The following is an 18,828-nucleotide window of genomic DNA, read 5'->3' as shown; positions in this document are numbered from 1 at the left end:
ACGCCATCAGAAGTGTTGGATCAGCCCCAATAACTGTGACAAGTTCTCAAGGGAGGTGGGGATGGCAGTCTTGAAGAGCAGTTACACCACCCAGTGGTCACCTGAAAGTTGTTACACCTTCTGAAAAATAGGGAGTCATCCACAGCAGCGGTCTGTAGTTTCATGTTTAGAAATCCAGCAAACCAAACATGATTTTTGCTGCTGAATGTTAAAAAAAAAAAATAAAAAGGAGAAAAAAAAAAGAATATACAAATTACTACATTTAAAAAGTCCATATCAAGCCTTTTATTTGGTATACAGATATTCATAGATTTATACAGTTTATATATATATAGAGAGAGAGAGAGAGAGCGCAAGTTTTTTATATATATATATATTTAACATGTGCCACTGCAAAGTCACAGACAAAATTATTTTTGCCAAGAAAAAAAAGGAAAAGAAAAATATATGTGCTTAATTTCAAAGTAGTGCTGTGAAGCTTTTAATGAAAGATGAACAAAATCGGAATGATGAGGTAACTGCAAGGAAGGAAAATAACCATTAATAATAGCTGAATAATAATAACCATAATAACAATAACAATAATAATAATAACAATAATAATAATAATAATAATAATAATAATAATAATAATAATAAACTGAACAAATAAGCAACCAAGAACTATAGTGGCAGCATGGACCCTTAGTGTCAAACTAGAGAAAAGGTTTAAGTCTATAACATACATACACACATAGTATGCATACAGACAGTGCATAAGCATACAAACAGGAAGTAAAGTCAGTCACTCATGAGAGCAAAAAGCTCTCACATGTTGTTTACTTTTCTCAACAGAAAACTCAGACATGCTTCAGGAGATGTTTAAAAAAAAACAAAACAAAAAAAAACAAAAACAAAAAAACACTCACACTCTCTCTCACACACACACACACACACACACACACACACACGGCCCTGCATTACAGAATGGGCCCAGCAACAGTTGCACAGGTGTGGTGCATGCACGTGTACGCGCCCGCACGCGCACACACAAACACACACTACAGCGGGAGATACTGGAGGACTTCTGTGCATTTGCATGGTAGAAAAGTGCGAGAGGAAGTCATCCCATGAAAATGACATTACATGTACGAGGGGATGCAACATTTTGGCAAAGAATGAAAAGAAAACAGGAAGAGAGAGTGCTGCACAAACATAAGATTATGGTCACAAATATATAAGGTTGTGGTGTGAGAGTGTGTGTGTGCGCGTGTGTGTGTGAGAGAGAGAGAGAGAGAGAGAGCAGGCAGTGCTGAACATGTCTGACAGACATTAAGGAGTGTCTGGCTCCCTCGTGTGGTCACTCCGAGTCTCTCTGGACCTCTGAGGCATCCGCTCGACAAATGGGGCACGTCCTGTTGGCCTGAGGGAGAAAACAGCAAATTAGGTTTGAGAGATGGTCCTTATATTCAGTCAGGATACTGATTTCATGTTCCCACACTTAGATATTTTATTTTTTAATCAATATGCAACCCTTTTAACCCAATTTACACTGAGGCTTTGTAGAGTGCAGCGTGTGTCTAAATCATAAGACTAGTATGATCAACAAGAACTTGGTGTTCAAGAGCCTCATTTAGCATTTTCAGTGGGAAATCACGTGTTTATGAAATCTTCAGCACCTTCTGACTGTAGTATCCTGGGGTTAGTGCGAGTTCACAGATTTCAGTAAATCAGATGAGATGAATTTAGAAACATTTCAACACACTTGGACTGAGACTTGCTTCTGCTATTTATCAGATCTCTTGAAGAGTGAGATTCTCACTAGAATCCTATAATTAAGAGGTGTCTGTGTATCTTAATACATGTGTGCTTGGACTGATTAGGTTTGTGCCTTTCAGCAACTTCCAAAAAGTTTTCCAGGTTTGTTATGTAACACTTTGCTGGGTGACTTCTGCCCTGTTCACACATGGTCATGAATGATGTTATTACATTTAGAAAGCTCTAATTTACACTTGACATTAGAATCCATCACCACATGTGTCTCAAGTGACAACCTGTGAGCGTCTCTCACTTTCCTGCTTCATTTGCAAAAAAAAGAAAAAGAAAAAGAAAAAAGAAAAAAAAAAAAAAGAAAAATGTGTGCCACTTCTCTCTGCAGAGACCAAAGTGATGCAATTTTCAATACTAGTTTGCCAGAAATTAATGTTAGAAGAAGAAATCACAACAATATTAGACTCTGTTTATTCTTTGATACATTCCTGGCAAACCAGATCACCCAAGGTGTTTAACACACTCATAAACTGTCTTTATCATTTACAAACATTAAAAGGCACTGTGTATCTCATTTGAGAGCCAATGAGCGCACTATTATGCTTGCACAGAGGTCATCAATGAGCAGGGCAGTCTTTCATAATGAGGCCTCAGGCACAATTTCATGCTCACTTGAAAAACAAAGTGACCTTATGTGGCTGAGACCAGCTCAAAATCTGGTTTAGGTTATCAGATCATCCCTTAAAGTGTCTTGAGAGGACTCAAATTTACACTTGGAGTGAGCACTTATTTTGATGTTAATGCCATGTGTGAACAGTGATGTGAATCTGTTGCCAAACAATGCGCAATAAGCCTTGGCTAACTGTAAATATGTGTGTGTAACAGAGATCAGCATAAGCTGGTGGGCTTCATGCTGGACACACGTACCCTCAGCCACTTGTCGACGCACTTTCCGTGGAACTCATGACTGCAGGGCAAAACTCTAAGCAGTTGACGCGACTCAAAATCACTCATACATACCACACACCTGCAATGAGATAGCTATTAACACACAAATTACAGCAAAAGAAGAGACCTTTTTGACACTTTCTAAATGACAGACAGTGCATTCAGGCAGATTTAGTTAGGCCAGTAACTTAGGGTATCTGTGGAAATTATTTTGAAAAAGGTCACTTGGATGTACGCTTTACTAAAAAATATGCACATTTTGAATGTGAACATATTTCTCATGGTATCCAACCCCATTAGAGAGAGTTTATGGGTGATATTAGTGTGTTAAGCCCTCAGAAGCTTTCAAAACTATAAATATGCTAAATAAAATGTACAAAGACAGTCTGTTATCGATAAAAGTCCACAATGAGATTCTCAACCCTGAGTAGCTGAAAAAAATAAATAAATAAAAAAATAATTAGGATAATTGTCCATTATTAGCAAGTACATAGTTTCTAAAAGGGAAGTACTCACAGTGTTTGCTCAGACTGATGGTTATTTGGATTAAATCGATAAGAAGGAAGCTGTTCTATGTCTCCCTTGGTCAGTCCCCGGAGTTTAGCCTCTCCCAGGCGCTCAGCAAGGTTCAGCAGAGCCTGTGGGAGAAAACATCAGCGACAGTAGAATTAGAGTCTCTCCCCCACCCTGCACACCAGGAAATGCAAAACCAAAATGCTAAAGAATGGCAAGAACAAACCTCATAATTTTCCACTTCACCATCATCGACATCCAGCTCTAGACTGATTGCAGGACCTGGCTGGACTGGCAGCATTGATCTACAGAAGAGCGATTTAACACAAACCAAAACATTAATAACATAGTAGTTAATTCAGCTCTTGAATCATCACAATACAAAGTTACTTTTTGTACTTCACATTGCAATAAAGTTATGTTTTGTTGTCACTGCTTGGCTGTATAGTACAAAATAATGAAAATTAAGTCAAGGTGGCTCACAAACAGTCAAATCCAGGAGTGGAAATTGAAAAGTACCTGTAAAAATGACAAATATCATCTTGACCTTAAACACAGTTTGGATGAAGACTCATTAGGGGATCAGTAAAATCTAACCAATAGCCTGCACTGCAGTCATTGTATTCTTTGTTTAAATAAATAAACTCTGTATTAGTTCCTTAGCCTCAAGGGGATTTTCAATGACCATGCTCAAGTCTTAATGGCTGCATCTCATATCTCGACTTTATTAATTTGCTTTTATTTTGTCGGTGTGGACAAGATTTGTTCTTCGGTTCTTTTAAACACGCAGCAAAATTAACATATTTATCAATAACACACTAATAAATATTCACATTCCAGCAATAAATATCAGGTAAATTAAAAAGAATGAGCCGATTTAAAAGTCCTTTAATTCTGCAGCTGTCCACCGGTAATGACTGAAACACATACAGTAAGAAAGAGGGAAGTCATCAGTTTTATGTGGTTGTAGGTAAGTAGCATAACAGCAGTGGCTGCAGTGACTCCAGACATGGTCACAAAAGTATAGGAAGACTTGGACTATCATGTGGACATATGCTGTCTGTCTGGAGGGGGACGCACTGAGGTTTTGAACAAAATTTTATATTCAGCCATGTATTTTAAAATTTACCACAAGCTTCTATGTCCATTACTTCAAAAACAATATAATCTTTTGAAATCAGATTATTCTTTCTGATACACTCTGGATATTTGTCTAAAGATAATTTAAAAAAATCATTCTAAGTGAATTTATTCCCCGTTCTACTTACAGGAAGTAAGGCAAGAGGCTGGGGTGGTAAGGCGAAGGTGGCAGCTGCTGGGAGCGGTACCGTCGCCCTGGGAGACGGCGAGGAATGAAGTTTGGATAGGACTAGGTGGAGAGATACAACAAATACAAGTCAGATGATTTGCACAGCATTACATTTTTTTATATAACACTTCAGTGGGATGAAATAAACATATTTTATAAATTATTGTAAATGCTCACCACTCCAAAGAATTCCTGTGGCAGGGGGTCATGGGACAGGAAGTGGAGTTGTGTGGAGTGTGGGGTGAGTGCAGGGTGGGTGGCAGGAGGATAGTGAAGCCCAGCACCCAAAGACAGATGCTCACCAAGCAGCTCAACATCATTCTCTATCCTCTGTAACGGCTGAGGAGATCAAGGACAAAATGTTAAAATTCAAAACATATAGGTGATATTGCCCAGGATTTTTCCTGTTATTACAGCATAAGAAGCAACTTAACAACTTAATAAATTTAATTAAAGAGTCTGAATGGGATTAAGAAAGAAAGTTTCAACCTTTGAAATACAAGTGTTTACAAAAGGGATAAAGAAAAGAAATAACTGAATTCAGAAAGAAAAAAAAAAAAAACAATTGAATTATCTCTGAAATCGTTTTTTAATCAGTTAATTGGCAGCTGCTTTAACATGTAGCCAATGCAAATGAAATAAAGTTTTAGATTAAAGCTGTGCAAAGACAAAATGTGCACAAAAGAGCTGTCAATACCACAGTTTCAGTACATATACTCATTTGTTGCCAAAACTCAAGAGTACCACAAACTGCTTCAACTCTAGTGTTTAAAATATGCATCACCCATTTAGCTTGAACTTCGTAAGACGTTTTTATAAAGTTTACAGTTTTTGAAATTCCAGGAGGAATTTTGAAAGCTTCCCAGAAAGATCTCGACTGACTAACTACTAGCTTAAATTAAAACACCTAATACAAAAGCTGTATTTGATACCAAGTTATCAAAAGGTTTCCCACTCACCGAACGGGCCTGCTGTGCTGGATATGGTCCAAACTGTCCAGGCTGAGGCAAATGAGGTGGATGGTGGGAAAGATGTGTGGGGGTATGGGTGAGATGAGGTGGAGGGAGCAGGAAGGCCGGATCACTGGACAACAGTGATGGGAATGGGTAGGGCATCGGTAAGTGCTGTACAGAACAAGTCTGAAGGACCTAGCAGAAACACACAAAAGTTTCACTTGTTAAAGTATGTTACAAAAAAGGATTTCTTAAATAAATAGATAAATAAAAATAACAGAAGAAGATTAAGTAACATTTAACAGACATGATTTGAATTCATGTCGATAAAATGCTTATTTACACCTATAACTACTTTAATTCCAAAACAAAAAATGAAATACAGCCCTGTGAAAAAGTAAGTACACTTTTGCCACTTCCAAATTAGGCAGTGACGTAGAGGCCAGCTGGTGCTAATCAAATGCACTAGATTAAATGAAGATCAACAAATTATGATCGGCTCTTTAAAAGCAGAAGTTTTGGCTGTTTGTTGGTTAATTAGAAAAGGAAAGAACAAGCATGGGTTGCCAAGAGAAAGACTCTCTAAAAAACACATCTGAACAAACTACAACACTTCTGAAGAGCATAGATTTTTTTGTGTTCAAATCATGCATGCATAAAATGTATTCATAAATTGATAATACTTTTGTATGCTTTTGTTTGTTCACGGAAAAATTCAGAAACCCCTCTGACCATGCGTGGGATCAAAACTACTATCCTTTTTTTCGCACTATAAGACGCACTTAAAGTCCTTTAATTTTCTCAAAAATCGACAGGGCGCCTTATGTATGAATTCTGGTTCTGCTTACTGACCTCGAACCGATTTTATGTGATACACAACACTCAAAAATCTGTCAAAAAATGTTTTAGTACGACTCTGGTAAGCTACGAAGCCACACCACTTGATGGATTGTCGGAGCATTACGACTACCGTAGTCAGGAGTCCCAAAGTCAAACGAACACTGCGACATCAGTAAGAGTTAAAAACTGTCTAAATTCTTTCATCTTTAATAAAACGGTCAGCGTTAACAATGAAGTTTAATATCCAGGCATCCATGAAAACAGAATGTATTAAATTTAATGGAGTTAGAAGTGAGCTCGCTAGTTTCCACCTAAACATGATATACCATGTTCTGACTGAGAGATTTCTGAAATAATTAAAATGTACAGCTCTGCTTTCACTTCCAATATAAATAAAAACATGAAACTAAACAGCAGTGACTCAATAAACATGAGAGTTCCGGATGGTTGGAGACAAATGCAATAGCATGGCAGGATGCTGTAAAGGGACCAAACTTCAGGAAGGAGAACAACTGAGAAAATCCATCCACAATACGAGGTTAGTCATTAATATACAACAACATGGGAATAGAGCAGCAGCGAGAGAATTCAACATTAATGAATCAATGGTACGGAAAAGAGGAAGCAAGAAGAATGAGTTGAGTAAAGTTTGAGTTATCTGACCGTTTTGTTTTGCCTAATGCACCTTATAATCTGGTGCGCCTTATGGTCCGAAAAATACGGTACTATTTATTTATTTATTTTTTATTACCTCCTTCAGGTAATTATTTGCAGTTTTCCCAGAACATCAGCCACAAAATTCTCAGAATTGCCATAAAAATAACTTGCATGTAAAGAAAACAAAATACTAAAGAGAAAGGCCATCTTTTCTCTAGACTTTATCCTTTTAACAAACATATTCTTCATTTAATATAATCTTTTTTATCTTTTCTTTTTCTTGTAGCCAAACTTTTTTTTAAATTAGTATTATTTTCTACCTTGAGTCTCGGATGAAATTATATTCAGCTCAGATATTCAGTTTAGCAGTTTCTCCCTTAAGAAACTGTCACTATTCTCCCCATTTCACCATAAGGTTAAAAAAAACAAAAAACAACAACAACAAAAAACAGAAAATCACCAAAAAACGTGCAAAAAAGCAAAAACACTCACGGGAGGAGGGACGCTGCACACAGGATAGTGTTGACCACTGAAGACCACAGAGCATGCTGGGATCTGCTGTGGGGCAGAGCGAGGTGGCAGGCCAGGTGGCGCTCCCGGTGGTGTCACAGGATACGAGACTGGAGCCGAACCCTAAATATGGAGATCAGCAGAAAAAAAAAGGTCTGCCACTTTATGGCTGTAAATTTTAATTAAAAGCTGGATAGCTGGAGTTAGCAGACTTAATCCACATTGTCCGAGTTGTAAATAACAAATTTTAAAACTTCATGGATCACTGCTAACACCACAGATTTATACTTGTTGTGGAGCACAAATCAAGCAGATGATAACCCTGAGGTCTGCATTTCCCTGCAGCTGAAAACTCGTTATTCCATTTTTTTCTTTTTTGTGTTATCATTAAATCCATTGTTCATTATGTTTTCTTTTCTAGAGACAAGTTCAAAATGCTTACTTTAAGACTGCTGGATATGTGCATTAAAATATATGTATTGATTTATGTAAAGATTATGTATTCATGCATGTAGAGATGAATAAAACACAAACAAGCCAGATATATTAACAGACAACCCTGCATTAACCTTTTACCTGTATGATCAAAACAAAATTATATTACTAATTAGTCTCCATCTACAGCCATAAATAAGTTTTTACACCCACGAGTGATAGGCTTTCATTTTCACATTGACTTGTTTGCATCTTAGAGTGTTATTTGCACCCATCTCTCAATCTTAAGCAGAGTTAAAAAACAAAAGGAGACAAAAGCACAGAAAATGATTCAGTTAACAGGAATTCAATTATTTTTCTTTCCTAAAACAGGTTACATCATCTGCTTTGAACCCACCTGCTCATGAAGATCCAACACCACACTGCTTTGTTGCTGGGAAGGGTGGGCGTGTGGGTGCTGTGGATGAGCTGCAGGGTGCAGAAGCCTGGGAGAAAGGTTTGGAGACTGGTGAAGAGGCCTCGGGGAGGGATTTGGAGGATGGTACCCAGGGCGTTCTTCAGGCCCGGGCCCTGCCCCAGGCCCTCGGGGAAGCTGCTGGTTATAGGGTGGGTAGCCCTGTGAAGGAGCCGGATGGCGGTAGTTTTCATCCTGATGGCCAGGTGAAGGGCCGTTATGGGAGTGCAGGTGGTGGTGGTGATGATGATGATGGTGGGCATTGGGGTGATGGTGGTGATTGTTGTTGCTGTTGTAGTGGTGATGGTTGTTGTTGTTGTGGGAGTGGTGGTGGTGGTGTCGGGTCAGACGGTCTCTCCGGCCACGCTGACGTCTCATTGGAGGGCTGAGGTGGAAGAAAGAAGGAAAAACTAAAGAAGAGGCAGAAGGAGTTATGTTGACATTTGCATCATGAAAGACACCTGATAAGCCACCAATGGCAACATGACTAAAACTTTAATTCCTAATCATTTAACCAAACAAGAGTCAAAACCACTCAACAGGCAGATTAGTATTCAAGTTATTAAGCTTTCTGAAATGGAATTTTTCATTCAGATATTCAAATCAATTCTAACATTCAGACAAACAGCCAAATACACTATAACAAGTGAAAATTCACAAATGCATGCAGATTGCAATGCATCAGAGCAAATTGCTGTGTATCTGATACCTTAATACATTCAAGTATTTTGTTTTTGTAACCTCAATAGACCTTCCTGATTTAACACATCTGATTAATTTAATTATACTAGAAAATATGAGAAGATAATACTAAAATTTATTCCAGTCACATAGAACACAGACACTAATATGCCACAAAATATAAGTTGCCAGCTGCCAACTAATAAAACTGAGCATAATAAATATTAATACAGACAAATTCAAAGATACTATTGCAAGATCTCCAATCTGTCATAAGTCATTACATTTACAGGCTGAAAAATTAAATTTATTAATGAAGTCTGTTTGTATGCATTTGTGTCAGACACAAACCTGCGACGGTTTCGAAGGGGTGTGTGGCATCGCTCTGGCATGTAGTGAGGGTGTGGTCTGCGACTCGGCGGCAGCTCCCAGGGGCGAATGGGAGAGGAAGGAGTTGAGGGTGGGGCGGAGTTTAAATCTAACATGGACTGCTGGGAAAGACGCTGCCTTTTTGGGCTTGGGCTGTCTTCCATCTGGACACAGAGGTGAGGGAGGAGAGGAAACCACAAATGTTCGGTTAGAGGGGGAAAAAAAAAAAAAAAAAAAAAAAAAAGTGAGAACAATAAGGGAGAGGATGAATAAGAAAGAGAGCACAATGAAATACAAATTCTATTTAAACCAGAAAAAGAGCAAGGAAAACAGGCGGTGGTCATGTTTCATACTTACTTTGTCCCGATCCTCGCTGCACACGTTATCTGAATGAAAATGTAGCACTCCTCCTGCCGGCCGCACAGATTTAAAAAAAAAAAAAAAAAAAAAAATATCATAATCAGATAAGACAGGACTGAGGAAAACATCACAAGACACATGGACATTTGCAAGCCAAGCAGACAAAAATACACCACCCGCAACACACAAACATACACAGGTAACTGGCTGCCTCTGGCATTTTATTTTCCTTTTCTTGCCTAAACATTTCTAAAGACTTCACACCACAAAGTCCAACGTAGAAAACAAAAATGTGACATTTTGTTACACAACCAGAAAAGTGCTTTGCCCTCCCATAGGGTTTGTCTTCTAAACAAACTTAAATTCTCTGCTTTAAATGAGCAGACAAGAAAGCGAGTCATCTCTGGAAGATGTCACCCTGGACGTCTCCTCGCTAGCTCACTCCCTCTGATCTTACATGAAAAGCCCGCACACACGCACACACACACACACACACACACACACACACACACACACACGTATAACACGCCAGAGCAACTTTTTGATTTTTAAAATGTGACCTACTTCAAATGCAAATAACTACTTTACCCACTTTTGTAGCATAAAGAAGGAAAATTATTGATAATGAAGATAAGGAAAATAACATAAAAAGCGATAATAGGTGCTATTCCTATCATGCAATAGTTCCAAACATTTCCTGAATTCAGCTTCTCAAATGTGAAGATATGCATTTATCCTGCAATCTAAAGAGATCTTTTGGCAAATTATGATGGACATGCTCATTACTACTTTTTTTTTTTGCATTTCACAATACATTTAACAACTGAACCCCCTAGCATTAGCCCATAAACTGGAGTGACCCTATACCTGCTGACTATCCCCTTCACGTACAAAGTATTAGCAAGAATCTTGGCTTCAAATGTCATGTTGACCCACTTTTAGTGTGCTAAAGATTTTCTAAGCAGGTTAGTCAAGCACTATCAGGTTTGCAATGACAGCTTTGTTTCTGATAAAGAATCTATTTTATAAGATCAACAGAGCATCACTAAAAGGGATTGAAATTAGTATGTGCCCCCCGCCCAAAAACCTAAAACTAAAAATAACATTGCTGAATAAACCACTAATGCTATAAACGTAATCTCAGAAAAACACAGTGCTCTCCTATCTGTTTATCTAACAGTCCACATGTGCAGTCTGGAAGCAACATGTGCATGCAGACCTTTCAGCAGCTTAAGAAGGATGTCCTTGAACTTGGCTGACAAGAGTTTCCTCTAAGCAGTTCCCCAAAAAACCTTTAATCACCAAAAAGAGGAGGGGGGGGGGGGGGGGGGGGAACTCCTCCCCTCATGCTTTTCTGTTTCTTCCTCTGTAAACCTCTCTCATCCAGACAGCCCTTTCTGCCTCCTCAGAAACAACAGATCTGAAGGCAGCCCCCTACCCCTTTCTTGTCTTTGCGACGCCACTCCAGAGCCATGTGAAGTCTGCCGATAGTGACAGCTCAAAGATGCCCCGCTAGTGGCTGCGGAGAACAGAGGGACGGGTGATTGAGTGTCTAGCCAACATTTGGGCCAGTACATTGGCTTACATGTTTATTCATCAAACCATCCCTTTTTCTTTAGACCTCATAGGGTTCTGGGCCTCAGATGGCCATGCAGTTTATGCAGAATTAGGCCGGTATATGCTGATTCATCCCGGGAAGCTAGGAGAGGGGATGGTGAGTCTGACTGGACAGGTTCTGTTGGTGTGTAGATGCGACCTTGCTTCCCTTTGAGCATGGCTGCTGATGGGAGACTGACACCATTTCTTTTACAACAGACAATTGAGTCGAGCAGGGTAGTGAACTCAGAGCATCAGCTGTCATCAAGAAGCAATTTGTTCATGCTCTTTAGCTGAAGTTCAAAAACTTCAAGTATCATGTGGGAGAGACAGGATGTAATCAGAGAACCACTCGATTTACAAATAGAATCTGCAGATGAAGATGTCTAAATATGTAACTACAATGTCAGCCAGCTATTACAGCTATACCAAGTGATGACATTGCTTGAAAATGGAAGAGAAAAAAATAGGAGGAGAACATAACAGAGGTAAGGCAGTTAGATACATTTTTAACAACCCCAAATCCAACCCTGTCACATTCTGCATAAAGTGATGCCAAGAGGCGTAATACAGTGACATGTACAAACAAGACCTGGCAAACAAAAAAAATCTGTGATGCACTTAAATATACACAGTGTTGCTTTGCTTACACACAGAGAACATTTTACACACAAACCCCTGCCACAAAGGATGAGGCATGTGCAGCTGCTAAGAGGAATAAGAAGACAGCTCACACAGATGGGAAATATAGTGCTGAAGTCATTCACACAAACCCTACTTTGGTCTGTCAATTTGGGAAGCGTGTGTTTCTGTGAGAGTCTGTCTATGTGGCTCATTTTGGCTGTTTGGCAACAGTTTCTTCTATTACGACATGGCACCATTAAAAGCCTGCTTTCATTCATTCCCTGCACTTTTGTTTGCCTTTGAGGGAAGCCAGTCTAGTTTTACAGAGGGCTTCCAGTCACTTTTCACTGGAAACTTGCTGAACACTAAAGAGTGGTGCTAGTGGTGAGATAATAAACAAAAAGAGGCTCATGTGCAATCTCAAATGTTATTTTCTTTTATGAGAGTTTCATTCACTTTTTCCTCTTCTGTTTACATTTTTTTCTGTTGTCTCGTTGACGAGTTTGGGTTTGGTAAAGAAACACCGCTAACTGAATAAACCTTTGATGGAAACCGGACAGTACAATTAGATTTGATGTGAGAAAGTGATGAAACAAACAATGAGCCCACACAACTGCACTCAGCAACATCAATCTTTACTTGTTAATGGCTAAATACAGTAAAGAAAGACATATTTGACTAATCTGAGACAATATCAAGCTTTACTCAGGGTAAAATGCAAGTTGAAGAGTATAATGCTTAAGGATGAAACAAGGAAAACTGTATAATGCCAGCCTGCACCACAGCACTGAAACTAAAAATAAATCACTATCGAGAAAAGGACAAGCCTTGTTTCAAGGCTCCAACTGCTCTATTAATCAGACTCCTCTCATACATGTCTTGCAGAAACTGAATAAGAGCATGTGGGATGTCTTAACCAGTGGGCTCATGCATTTGTCTCTGATCTGATAAATGAAATTGCACTGCTGCTCTATAGCGAACACGATTACAGTCTGAAGAACTTAAAGATTTGTTTTATTCAATGTCAAAAGCAATTCAACTTTATCGCTAAATATCTCTATCTAGATAACAGTAATCTGAATGTTTTTGGTGTTACTTTCCTTATACTGTTTAACTGCATTCATACGAGTAACACGATGTGATCTGGAGGCCTTAAGCACAACTGTGCTTGGATTAGCCTTAGGAAAAATCTGCAGTGTGAAATGTCTACTAATAGCCAAGATCATTTGCATTCTGAGAATAAAGCCAGACAATGACATACAAGGAAAAGTTTGTGACCTATTTGCACTCTATTTCTAGAGATGTGTGAACAATGCACACTCCAAGACACACTGCAATAAGAGATAACCCGTTTCCTTGATCCTTAACATGCATTTTACATTTTTTTTGTATTTCTGTAAAGATTAATAAAAGCAATTCTACAAGTTTAACCTTTGTATTTTTCAAAAAAACAACAACAACAACAACAACATGTTCCCTGCCAATTTTAAATATACTTTTCCCCAAATGTGAAAAAAGTCAAATATGCTTATTCAAACATCAATCATTAACCGTTACTTGGATGATAAAACTAAGACATATAAAAGTCATAGTCTTCCAGTTAAGCTACAAATAAGTTTATACAGGGAGAAGTTGCAGGCCAATAGAATAATATTATTTTTGATTTATCTGCAGTGCTTAGTTTCTACTGTGGGCAGGGCAAGTTGAATTCTGGAAATAAAGTCAGCTCAGGAGGTAGAGTAGGTCACCTACTAATCGGAAGGTTGGGGGTTTGGCAAGATAGTTTGGCAAGTTGGGCAAGATACTAACCAGAAGCTGAATGTCAGATAAAAAGCACTTAAGCCTAGAAACAAGTGTTTGTGTGAATGGGGCATGTTGAATACAGTGCTTTGAGTGCTCAGAGAGAGCAGAAAAGCGTTACATAAGAACCAGTCCATTTTCCAATGACATACAAGACAAAGTTTGTGAACTTGGTTTTCCCTATTTACATGAGTAAACGCTGACCAAACCTCTAAAGAAAAGAGACTGCTGCCTACCGAGCAGCGACCCATAGCTGGCCTTTCAAGCAACAGCTGGCAGTGAAAACACCAAGCCTTTTAAGCTGCTAGTGATGAGGCTGCATCCCTCAGAGGAGGGATCCATCCTGTGTTAGTATGTAATGTAGATGCAATGCATCTAGCCGGGCTGCAGGCCCCGACTACTTAACCCTGCTTACCGGCTCCGGGATGCCTGTGAGCTCCGTGTGAAGAGTGGCGCTGCGCCCCTGCGGACAGGTAGCTCCCCTGGGTGTGCTGCTGCTGGTTCTCGGGGTAGCTACGACCTCCGTGGTGCGGCGCCCAGCTAGAGTTGCTCTGCTGCGGGTAGTTCACCCCTCCGCCGCTGGCGCTCATCAAGCCCCCGTTACCGATCGCGTTAGCGCCGCCGTTGCTTCCAACGCTGCCGTTCATGGCGAAATGAAAGAAGCCAGACCGAGACCGCGAACGAGTCCTCGGGGGGTCCATGGCTAGAAAAGGACGACGGCGGTGGTGGATGTAATGTGACGTACGGGCAGGTGCCTCGCTCTTTAGACCGCTTTTCCGTCTCTCTCTCTCTACCCGCCCAGTTACCTCTGACGATCACCTGCTACTGCGAGTGTTTTCTGAGGCATTTAAAGCTATTGTTTTAATGAGATGAGACACCTGAAGGCAGCAGGTTCAGGGAAGCACAGCCCTCGTATGTCGCACAAGCACCATCTGCATCGACTCCATCCACTTTCTCCTTTTTGCTATCGGTGCCGCTCAACTTAACGAAAAACCGCTTATTATTTTCTTAAACCATAAGGATTCAAAATTAATACAGCTGCATACAGTACAACAAAATTATGTTTTAACTCTCCGTTATCGTCAGTGCTGTCCTCATTACTAGAACGGTTTAATCGTTTTCTGCGTCTCTTTTGTGTTTTCACAGTCAATAGTCAGGCTTTCCCCACATTAAATAAAAGTATTTTATAAGCACTGGTCGCACAGAATTAAGTCTTATATCAGTGAAACCATTGCCGAGACTTATGCTGAGGAACAACTGAAAATAATAGCCAGCTCTGTGCCACCAAAAAGCCAGCTAAATAAAACACTTCGATCCGACAACACAAAACATAAGCAAGATGGCTAGCTGTAAAGCGTTAGCGAACTAAAAACAAAACACAAAAAACGGCCGCCCGGTAGTTGCTTGCAAAATAAAGTTATTAGCATAAGTTTTTCAATAAATTAGAAGTAAACCACAGCGGCTTGCCTACAGTAAACAGAAAAGTTACACCCCTCTGCGTTTGCTAACTATACCTACTCGTTCATTAGCAGAAATTCGATTTTCCAGCTAGCCCAAGGCTAACAGGAAGCGGGGTCTAGAGGGGAAAACAAGTCCAACAGTGCCGACATTACGAGCTAGCGAGCGTCGTTCCGTGTCAATGTCAGGCTGGTCGGTGAGCAAAGCTAAATAGCGAATATCCTATCTACATGAAAAAGCGAACAGCTACCTCGTCCGTGAACTGAGGTGGACAGTATATGTCTAATTTAAATCCCCTCTCGCATTCGCTATCGAGTGTTTTCTCTGGTCAGCGGGGAGTGTAGTGGAGATCAATCAATGGGAGGTTCGCATCGCTGTCAAGTCATCATCAATCGATAGCAGAACGACATTTTGCTAAATTGCTTTCTACTTTTCATATAAAATTATACAAAGTCGCTAGCAAGGAAAAGTGAAAAGTGACGAGAGCAAAATATGTCTTATTAGCATGCGCCAAGGTCGACTTTAACTACTGGCTTGTTTTCGGAATTGACTATTTTTGTCTGGCCAACCGCAGGCGTCAGCTCCGCTCATTAATTATTCAGCAGCTTCAAAGCAGAAATACTATGAGACAAGGCTTTGAGAGCCGCTGGCATCCCGGGGCTTTTTCAGCTGGATGTGCTCCACATACACGGATACTCACCAATGCACTGCGTAAACCTAAGTCCGTTTATTCGGTTTCCACGCAGAAAATATTTATTCTTGTGCTGTGATCACAAATTATACAGTACTGTCCAAAAGTCTTGAGTCATTATTCTTTATATTTTTCTAAGAAATGAGAAATAGGGGCAGCAAACATACAGGGAAATACAGTATATCAGGAAAACAGAGTTTGTACAATGGTCATGAGATTGAAAGTCAATATATGTTATGGCCACCTATATTCTTCAACACAGCCTGAATTATCTTAGGCAAGCTTTCCTGCAATTTCTGTAAGTCCTCAGGGAGAGTCTTCCAGGCTTCTTGAAAGACAAAGATCTTATTTGGATATTGGCTGCCTTTTGTTCTGTTTTCTGTCAAGACGATCCCACACCGTTTCAATAGTATTGAGATTCAGGCTTTGGGGAGGTCAATCAAAGATAGCTTAACTGCTTTAACTGCATCGGCAGTGTGTTTGGAATTATCAATCATTCAGGCCTGTTTCCTCAAAATATTGAAGGACTCACTGCACACCATACTGAGACATGCCAAGTCTTAGGCTAATAGCTTTTTGGGAATTACCTTGTTAGTGCAGAAATAGTATTTTATGCTTGTCAAACTGTTATCTTTGGCATTTTTCATAGATTTGGCTTTTTTTTTTTTTTTTAAAGGAACAAATGATGTGCCTTTGTGACAGTCTGGTAGTAAGAAAAATACGTTACAATTCCATTTTAAATTGGTTTCTTGCTAGGGCCTCTGTTATTTGTAGATACAACACCGGTTCAGCCCTAGATTTAGGTGCCTTTTTGTGCTTAAATGATTCAATGTAAAAAACAATATTCCAATGTCCAAAGAAAAACTTTGAAAGACTTTTGCTCAAGGCTACTTTAAAACAATTACAGAAAAGTCTGGCACTTTAGAAGGAAAACAAAACGAAATGAGTGATTCAAGACTTCCACAGTTTCTCCTTTACAGTATACATGTAAGATAAGATAAGATAAGATAAGATAGAACTTTATTAATCCCTCGGGTGGGTTCCTCTGGGAAATTCGACTTCCAAAAAAAGCACAGCAACGACCGAAGTTACAGTTACAGAATTGTTATATATATATATATATATATATATATATATATATTTATATATATATATATATATATATATATATATATATATATATATATATATATATAAATACAGAGACAAATATAAATAAAATATACAAAGGGGATAAATAGAATAAATAGGAATAAAAAATAAATAAAAATACAAGTGAATTGCACATTTCAAGTATTGAGTCTATTGCACTGTTGACTATTTACAAAAAGTATTGCACAAGGTATTGTACAGTGAGGTGAAGAGGCACTACAGCTTAGTTGTTGCCCCCTCCTTTGTCCTCCTGTTTCCCCTCCCTCTCCCCTCCAGAGAGGAGTTAAACAGTCTGATGGCGTGTGGGACAAAGGAGTTTTTAAGTCTGTTAGTTCTTGTCTTGGGGAGAAGCAACCTGTCACTGAACAGACTCTTCTGATTGTTTATGGCCGTGTGCAGAGGATGCCCAGCATTGTTCATAATGTCCAGCAATTTCTTTAATGTCCTTTTCTCTGCCACTGTCACCAGAGTGTCCAGCTTCATGCCGACCACAGAGCTAGCCTTCCTGATCAGTTTCTCCAGCCTGGATGAGTCCCTCTTTGCTGTGCTGCTCCCCCAGCACACCACAGCATAGAAAAGTACTCCAGCAACCACCGACTGGTAAAACATCCTCAGGAGCTTCCTGCAGATGTTAAAAGACCTCAGCCTCCTGAGGAAGTACAGTCGGCTTTGGGCTTTTTTATACAGGTGCTCTGTGTTGCATGACCAGTCCAGTTTATTGTCCACCCACAGCCCGAGGTACTTGTACTTGTTGACCACCTCCACCTCCTCCCCCTCTATCTGAACCGGCAGTGGACCTTCTCTGGACCTCCCGAAGTCCACAACCAGTTCCTTAGTCTTTGAGGTGTTGAGTTGCAGGTGGTTTGTGTGACTCCATGCGACAAAGTTCCTCACCAGACTTCTGTACTCCTCTTCCTGATCATCCCAGATACACCCCATGATGGCTGTGTCGTCTGCAAACTTCTGAATGTGGCATAATTCAGAGTTGTAGCAGAAGTCAGAGGTGTACAGGGTGAAGAGAAGAGGGTAGGTATGTCTGTGTAGGTTCTCAATCATCCAGGTCCTGGTAATCTAAGGAGATACACTCAGTTGTACATCTGCATCTAAAGGATAAAGGTCACTCTTTCAAGGACGTCAATGATCACATTTTGGACAGAGAAGACAGATAATTTGAAAGAGGAGTGAAAGAAGCCATCTATGTCCACTGTGAAGGACCATAAACAGAAGGGGTGGCTTACAACACCAACTGTCTGCCAGCTACGATCCAGTTTTGAGATCCCTAACCCCTAAGGGAGAACTCCCACTAGGGCTTAAATACCTGGGATTCTCCACCATTTGGTCTTAGAAGTGAAAAAGCTTCTCAGATGAGAGGTGAAATGTCCAGTTGCTTTGGTTTCCAAGCTCCTTAGACTACAGTATTCATGCTTTTCTTTACAATATGCCACTTAAACATCTAGGCAGATTTCAAAATAATACAAAAAAATTAAATATTACTAGGAAGGCAACTACGGTACATTCACAAAATATTACATCTGAATAAAAATCTAATTTAATATAATCTAATAAAAACAAAACATGTTCAAAACTGTGTAGGTGTAAAACACTTAAGTATTAAACTACAAAACTAAATATTAAGTACCAAAGTACATTCCTGTATAATTTTCAGTTTTCTGTACTGTCATTAAATGTTGATAAATAACACATCAAAAGATCACAGACACAAAATGAC

General features: G+C 39.5%; 1 protein-coding gene across 1 annotated transcript; it reads right to left on the bottom strand.

The window, feature by feature from the left end:
• Positions 1 to 270: 270 nt before the first annotated feature.
• Positions 271 to 15,681, bottom strand: LOC146717764 (E3 ubiquitin-protein ligase RNF38-like). Its single transcript, XM_085430722.1, has 12 exons — positions 14,214 to 15,681; positions 9,776 to 9,828; positions 9,401 to 9,582; positions 8,312 to 8,753; positions 7,462 to 7,602; positions 5,479 to 5,667; positions 4,697 to 4,858; positions 4,479 to 4,579; positions 3,437 to 3,515; positions 3,214 to 3,335; positions 2,677 to 2,776; positions 271 to 1,402 (listed from the first exon to the last, which is right to left on the bottom strand). The coding sequence occupies exons 1-12, from the start codon at positions 14,497 to 14,499 to the stop codon at positions 1,340 to 1,342; spliced, it is 1,920 nt and encodes a 639-aa protein (XP_085286848.1). The 5' UTR covers positions 14,500 to 15,681; the 3' UTR covers positions 271 to 1,339.
• Positions 15,682 to 18,828: the final 3,147 nt, after the last annotated feature.

Source organism: Copadichromis virginalis, linkage group LG2 (assembly GCF_057382275.1).
Source record: "Copadichromis virginalis isolate Kocher_CV1m ecotype Utaka linkage group LG2, C_Virginalis_male_GT1.1, whole genome shotgun sequence".
Classification (NCBI taxonomy): Eukaryota; Metazoa; Chordata; class Actinopteri; order Cichliformes; family Cichlidae; genus Copadichromis; species Copadichromis virginalis.
Note: the sequence above shows the minus strand (reverse complement) of the source record. Positions and strands in the feature narration are given on the sequence as shown.

What these genes read in the sequence shown, in the direction of transcription:
- LOC146717764 (XM_085430722.1), bottom strand. Translation starts at nt 14,499, where the DNA reads ATGGACCCCCCGAGGACTCGTTCGCGGTCTCGGTCTGGCTTCTTTCAT. An exon ending in CCCCTTCGAAACCGTCGCAG is followed by an intron (nt 8,754 to 9,400) that starts GTTTGTGTCTGA and finishes CTTCCACCTCAG; the next exon opens with CCCTCCAATGAGACGTCAGC. An exon ending in CAGCACAGCAGGCCCGTTCG is followed by an intron (nt 4,859 to 5,478) that starts GTGAGTGGGAAA and finishes TGATCTCCTCAG; the next exon opens with CCGTTACAGAGGATAGAGAA.